This window comes from Ctenocephalides felis, unplaced genomic scaffold (assembly GCF_003426905.1).
Source record: "Ctenocephalides felis isolate EL2017-DRISC unplaced genomic scaffold, ASM342690v1 CF-g0.4_SCAFFOLD_01604, whole genome shotgun sequence".
NCBI classification, from domain to species: Eukaryota; Metazoa; Arthropoda; class Insecta; order Siphonaptera; family Pulicidae; genus Ctenocephalides; species Ctenocephalides felis.
The window spans coordinates 41,116,257-41,122,845 of NW_020537758.1; the positions used below are offsets into that span (position 1 = coordinate 41,116,257).

The 6,589-nt window shown below is 25.8% G+C and overlaps 1 protein-coding gene across 1 annotated transcript; it reads left to right on the top strand.

Annotated features, from left to right (window-relative positions):
* Positions 1 to 118: 118 nt before the first annotated feature.
* LOC113372928 (28S ribosomal protein S35, mitochondrial-like) lies at positions 119 to 2,565 on the top strand. Its single transcript, XM_026613263.1, has 7 exons — positions 119 to 282; positions 351 to 438; positions 882 to 1,081; positions 1,168 to 1,322; positions 1,396 to 1,575; positions 2,178 to 2,358; positions 2,429 to 2,565. Exons 1-7 carry the CDS (start codon positions 186 to 188, stop codon positions 2,488 to 2,490), a joined length of 963 nt encoding a protein of 320 aa, XP_026469048.1. The 5' UTR covers positions 119 to 185; the 3' UTR covers positions 2,491 to 2,565.
* Positions 2,566 to 6,589: the final 4,024 nt, after the last annotated feature.

Here is a 6,589-nt window from a genome sequence, read left to right on the forward strand (position 1 = left end):
CAGCACAGCAGCACATTTCACTGACAGCAATACTCTTCTTTTATCTATGGACTGACAGTGCCTTATGTTTGAATCTTAGCTAATCCGCAAGTTGCTCTTCTATGCTTCAAATATTTAGGGTTTTGACAGTTCGAATAATTTTATTAAACTTGTGCAATATTAAATAAAAACAATTTTTATTTAAAATGATCAACGTTGTGCGAAAGTTTGAATTAAATTTAAAAAATGTAGCAGGATTAATTCAGAAATCCCAATATTGTCAAACATCAATTGATGATACTGGTAATTGTGAGGTTAATGATATGTTCCAATTTTTTTTTTTTAAATCTATTAATCTAACATTCTTTTAGGAGAATTTAGGGTCTTAAATTTAAAAGGTCTTAGATCTCAAAGGGCAGCCAGAAGGCAGTTTAAAAAAGCAGAAGTTATGCCTCCAAGGTAAAAGAAATATTATCATTTTAAAACCATCAATGCATAAGCAATCAATTTGTTTAAGACAACCAAATGCCTTTCGTTTTATGAGATATCTATTGTTTTTAGTGCCTAATTACTATGATTCAGATTTTATTTTTTGGAAAAATATAAGCAGATATGCTGTGATATCTTAGTTATGTATTGTCTACTTTTTCTATTCAATGGTTTAACTATCAAAGCACCCCCCAGTAATAACCTTAAAATGGTAAAATATAAAGTTAACTTAAACTTTTAATGTGAAACTAGTATTATCTCAAAATATTTTTCCATTCAATAACACATTACAGAAAAGATTGTGCTATCACAAATTTCCATAGGTCCATGTACAAAGTTTTCCCAGATGTTTGTTCAATTTACAATATTCTTGCATATTAATCATATTTGCAATTAATTGTTTTATATTATAGGTCTAAATCAATGCCAGTAGATCAGGATTGGGGTAATGTTTGGCCTGGACCTAAAACTTTTCATCCTGCTAGTGTACCTCTGCCATTGCGGCAAGGTTTTGTACCAAAGGGGCAAGCACCACCTGGGAAATTTGGAAATGCAGAATTGATGAAAATTCCAAATTTCTTGCACTTAACACCGCCTGTTATAAAAAGACAGTGTATGTAATGCAATTAAAGGACAATATAGTTTTATGCTTTCTTGTTATACAGTTTGTTTCAAAATGTACAAATTTATGCTACATAGGTGAGGCATTAAAACAGTTTTGCACACAGTGGCCAAAAGGTTTAGAATCTGAAGAAAAACAAAATAAACATTTTCCTGTTACAGTAATTAGTTCTGATTATTGTCACAGCGGTCCGACTATAAGAAATCCATTAGGTAGAATTGTTACTTTGAAGGTATATTATAAATATTGTGTGCATTATATTTAGCATATTGATAATTTTATCTTTCTTCAATTTGTTGTTATAGGTCAAATTATCGGATTTACCACTAGACAAGCATGCTCGGGATAAGTTTTTACGGTTAGTTGGTGACAGACACGATCCTGATACAGATATATTAACATTAGTAGTTGATAGATGTCCACTGAGGAAACAAAATTATGACTATGGCATGTATTTGCTGACAGCTTTGTTCCATGAATCTTGGGTAAATAATTTAAATTTAATTTTTAAATTAATTACATGGGGTTAATTATTTGAAATTTAATTTTTAAACTAATTACATGGGGTTAATTATTTGAAATTTAGTTTTTTTTATCTAGTATTAATGTTGAACACATTGAATGACTGTTGAACAAGTTGCAGATTATAACATCTCTAATTAAATTATTTTATTTATCATTAATAAAATCAAATTATTTAATCTATAAACATTAGAAAAAGCCTGAGAGATTCAGCGTGCAAATAATTTATAATATTACTTAAAAATTTCTATACTTTTGTAAAATATTTTGTTTGACGAAGAATTTAAACATTTTAAAAGTATCATAATTAAATTAATAAATGAGGTGGTAATATACATTTATAAATAAAACACAAGCTGTTATTAACCACTAATTCTATCAAAATATATTTGAAGCAAATGTCTATTATTATGTAATACCTTAATATATCGCAACCATTATATGTTTATTTTCTTGCCAAAGTTATAAGTTTGCAGTTTTATTTATTTATTTTTTATAATTAAACAATGATTTTTAATAGGTGTGATAGATAAAATTATTAATAAAATAAATTGTATTGTTTTAGGTCACTGAGCCTTGGGAAGCAGATAAATCTGAGGCGGATATGGAATATTACGATTGGCAAAATAATGCATCCAGAAAATCAGTAATAGCAATTCATAACTTTGGACAAGATAAAATTGAAGAATCATTAATACCAAATATAGTCTCTTATAGTGAAGCGGTATCAAATATAATGAATCATGGTAAGGTTTTTTTTGTTATTGATATTTTATTGTGTATTGATGACAACCTCATAGCCATTAATTGTTTCAGGGGAAAATGATGCATCAATATTAAAATACAAAGAGGAAGTAAAAAAGATGTTTAATTTGTAGTTTGCTACAATGAAAATTGAATAAATATTACTTTAATTATAGTTGAAAAAAGAAACTTTTATTAACTTAAGAATCCTAGAACTATTTTAAAAATTCAAAAATCATTTACAAATATTGGTTGGAAATTGTGCTGATTAGAATTTGTCAAAGATCTGATCAAAATTATTTGTTGAATTTTTTTTTTGATTTATACAATTATAGATATTATTTTTTAGTGACAGCAAAAATTTCATTTTCAAATAAATATTACAACATGATCTTATTCAAGCAACTTGCATTAAGGCAAAATTGCATTTTCAGGCTTCAGGAAAAAAAATATTTCAGGAGAAATACCATAAGTGGTAATTATAGTCAAATATTAAACTAATTGAATAATTCTGCAGTAAAATTCAGTTAAGAAGGAAAAACATAACGGAATTTATTTCAAATTATGGAGATGTACATAAATACATAGATAAAAGAAGAGTATAAATACCTGCCATCATTTGATGTGCCTATGGCATTATAGTTATAGTTAAATTAATTCTCTTAGAATGTGCATGTGATTAAGAAATGCAACTTTGCTTCAAATTCAATGTGGTGTAAATCTATCAAATGGTGTAAAACCTTTTTTTATCTATGACTGTTACTTCTTCAGAGGTTCATGAGCTTTCTTTATCTCTATTTCATGGCACATACTTGATAAAGAAATAACGAGAAAGATATAACGTTGTATTTTATTTGTCTTAACGTTGTATTTTATTTGAATTTTAATACATGTATTTTTTTACTATGTATGAAAATGAAAATAAATTTATGTGCATATTGAAATTTACAAATGTTGTTTTCTTAATTAACTTCATGTAATTGATACAAACAATTCAGATAATAAATAGAAAGAAAACTCATGCTAAACTAAACTACTGCTAAAAGGTTGATACTAAAAACTGTGTTACCAGTCTATATAAATATATATTCTGTGCCCTATGTTTAATTTTTATTCTCTTTGTTTATGTTGTTTTTTGTTGTCTATGTTTAATCTCTTCTTTTATCTATGTATCAACCATTATGCTTACTTATCTATGATATCAACAGTCTGTGTCGTCTAGTACTTGGTTGAACAAGTGACTTTATCATAATAACAATTATTTATATCATAAATTTAAATAGAATTTAAGTTGAAGTGTGTTTTTGTGAAAATATGATTTAGGTAAGTAAAAAATAATATTTGATATTTTAATTTTAAGGGACAGTGGTTCGTGTTTATAAAATGTATTTATAAAAATTTTAGCAAACTGTTGGGCATAATTCGAAACAAATATTTGTTAAATACATTTTCAATGCATTGTGATATTGATTCAGGTCCAAAACAATTTTTAATACATGAATTTGTTACTTTAAACGTCAAAATTGAATTATATTGTTTAAGATTAAACGTCAAACGTCAAAATTGACAGTTGTTTTCAAGTTAAAAATATCTGTTGTGACATGTTTATTTTAAAATTGTTAATTAATGAATATTTTATTTGAAAGCAAAACCACAAAAACTTAAAAATTCCGTAGATAGATATCTTTAAAATAATCAAGTAGAACAGGTCAGATTTAGTTCATTTTATCTTACCTTTTCAAAACTGCTCAAAATCAGAAATATTTCAAAAGAGGAAAATACTTTTTTTCATTGTTCAAACAAAAGGTGTTTTTTTTATACAAGGAAATACATTTTTGAATGTTTTCTTTGAAAACAAATATTCGTGTATTAATTGTCGCGTTAATAATATATATTAAAAGTGCAGTTGTTATTAATAATTCAATACTTACATCATAAATGGGCCAAAATACATAAATGCTCTTTATAAAGAATGTTTTTTCTTTTGAATCATAAGTGCCATTTTAAATGTTAAATAAGTGTGATTTTATTTTATCAATTAAATTAATTAATTAATTTAATTGATAAAATAATAATTATTTGTTTCTCCAACATTAATAAAATATTTAAGAAATTTGCACAAAATTAAATTACCAACATTTTTTTTAATATTTGAATACTTTAAACTATTATCCAAAAGCAAAATAATGATTTTAGCGAGCTAATCAGTACAATTATGTTTTATAATATTTATGAATCATCAACGGATCATTTATCCACGGATTTTGTCAAACAAATTTTAGTCAATTTGAAAAACTTTTGCATATCTTGATTAATTTTTTGTAATTAGCAGTATGCGAGTTTGTGATATTTTTTTACATTTTGTCAAATATTTTGAAAATTTTATTCTGGACACTTTTATATGTTTATTTTAGTAATAACTAGATAAAATTTGCTAGAATTTAGTGTATATTGTTATATGCACTTTGATATTGAAATTTTGAATAGTTTGTGGTTGAAGTGCTGATTTGATTTTAATAATTGACTACAGGTGGATTTTGGACATTTTTTTACATTTTGTCAAATATTTTGGAAATTTTATTTCGGATACTTTTATTTATTTATTTTATTATGATAAAATCTATCAAATAGTATCAATTGTTTTATATACTTGCATACCAAAATTTTGAATAATTTTCAGTTGAACCGCAAATTTAAACGTAATATGTAGATTTGGGACTCTTTTTACTTTTCTTCAAATAACTTTAATTTTCTTGTCGGGCACGTTAATTTGTTTACATTAGTAAAAACTATATCAAATTTACTAGAATTTAGTACAAACTAGTACATATAGTTGGATTCTAAATTTTCGTAAAAATTTTTCGTAACTGGAACGCGAATTTGTGTCTGTGGACATTTTATCAAACAACTTGAAAATTTTGTTCTATGCATTTTAATTTATTTATATTGGTAAAAAATAGAGAAAATTTAGATTTATAAATCATAAACCATATTAAAAGCAAAGACTGCTATTCATGCTTTTGTGATGATATCAAATTATTCGATTATAATAAATGATTTATTTGAAGTTGAATCTATGAATACTATCCATGGATTGTTTTAAGAGCTTTTTTTAAAACTTTGGAAATAATATCAAGTTATTCGATTAACATAAATAATGTAACTATTCGGCTGTACTTACTCACAAAATATTCGAATGTTTTTGTTTTTTCACTAAGTTTTTGTGGTTTTATTTTCAAATAAAATATTTAAAGCTTACTTATTGTTACTAGTCTGATATTAAGTAACAAATAATCTTATTTTAAATGTATATCTTTAGAATAAATTATTATTCTTATTACAGGTATTTATGCACTTATAGGAACAGGAACCATAAAATCTGGCTTTCCCCTATACTAAAAAAAATTATGATCAAGAACTTATTGGACAAAATTTTTGGATGATTTTCTATTACGCCAAGGATGAAATTATCCTTGAAAATTATATTATTGATGAGCTTTCAGGGCGTGTACCACTGGAAAACAACAAAAACTTAAGTTGCAACATCGGAAATTTAGCAAAAAAATAGATTTGTTTTCGGATATTTTGACTGATTCCAAAAGATTTTCGGACGCTGATTTCAAAAATGCTATGTATTTTTGGATAAATGCACATACACCCTGCGAAAAATCGAAATCTTTGGTTGCACAAATCGATTTTTTTAAAAAAAAATCGGGTTTTTTCGCGATTTTTCAAAATGTGTTGGATTGGTTTTGATTTTTTTGGTTTTGGGACGCTGATTTCGAAAATATTATCCGTTTTTGGATAAATCCACATACATCCCCAAAAAATCGAAATCTTTGGTTGCAAAATCAAATTTTACTATGAAATTAAATTTTTTTTCGCGATTTTCAAAATGTTTTGACCGATTCTGATAGTTTCGAGGCGCTGATACCGAATATTGAAATAAGTTTTTGGAAAAAAAAATTCTTCTGCCCTTGGTACCAAATTAATTTGAAAAATTGCCAACTTTGAAGCTGATTTTAACTATGAAGACGATGATAAATTTGTATTTTTTTTGGTTTGGTATAAAGATTGTACTTTAGTCTACACAAAGCATTAATTAAAATTATTAATTTCATTCATTAAGTGCCTTAAAATTGCATTTGAAAGTTACGATTTTGGCAATTTGGCTGCTCCTGATAGACTGTCTTTTATCGGGAAAAATAATAAGATTTTTAAATTACACCAAAG

What these genes read in the sequence shown, in the direction of transcription:
- LOC113372928 (XM_026613263.1), top strand. Translation starts at nt 186, where the DNA reads ATGATCAACGTTGTGCGAAAGTTTGAATTAAATTTAAAAAATGTAGCA. An exon ending in AACATCAATTGATGATACTG is followed by an intron (nt 283 to 350) that starts GTAATTGTGAGG and finishes ACATTCTTTTAG; the next exon opens with GAGAATTTAGGGTCTTAAAT. An exon ending in CTTTGTTCCATGAATCTTGG is followed by an intron (nt 1,576 to 2,177) that starts GTAAATAATTTA and finishes GTATTGTTTTAG; the next exon opens with GTCACTGAGCCTTGGGAAGC.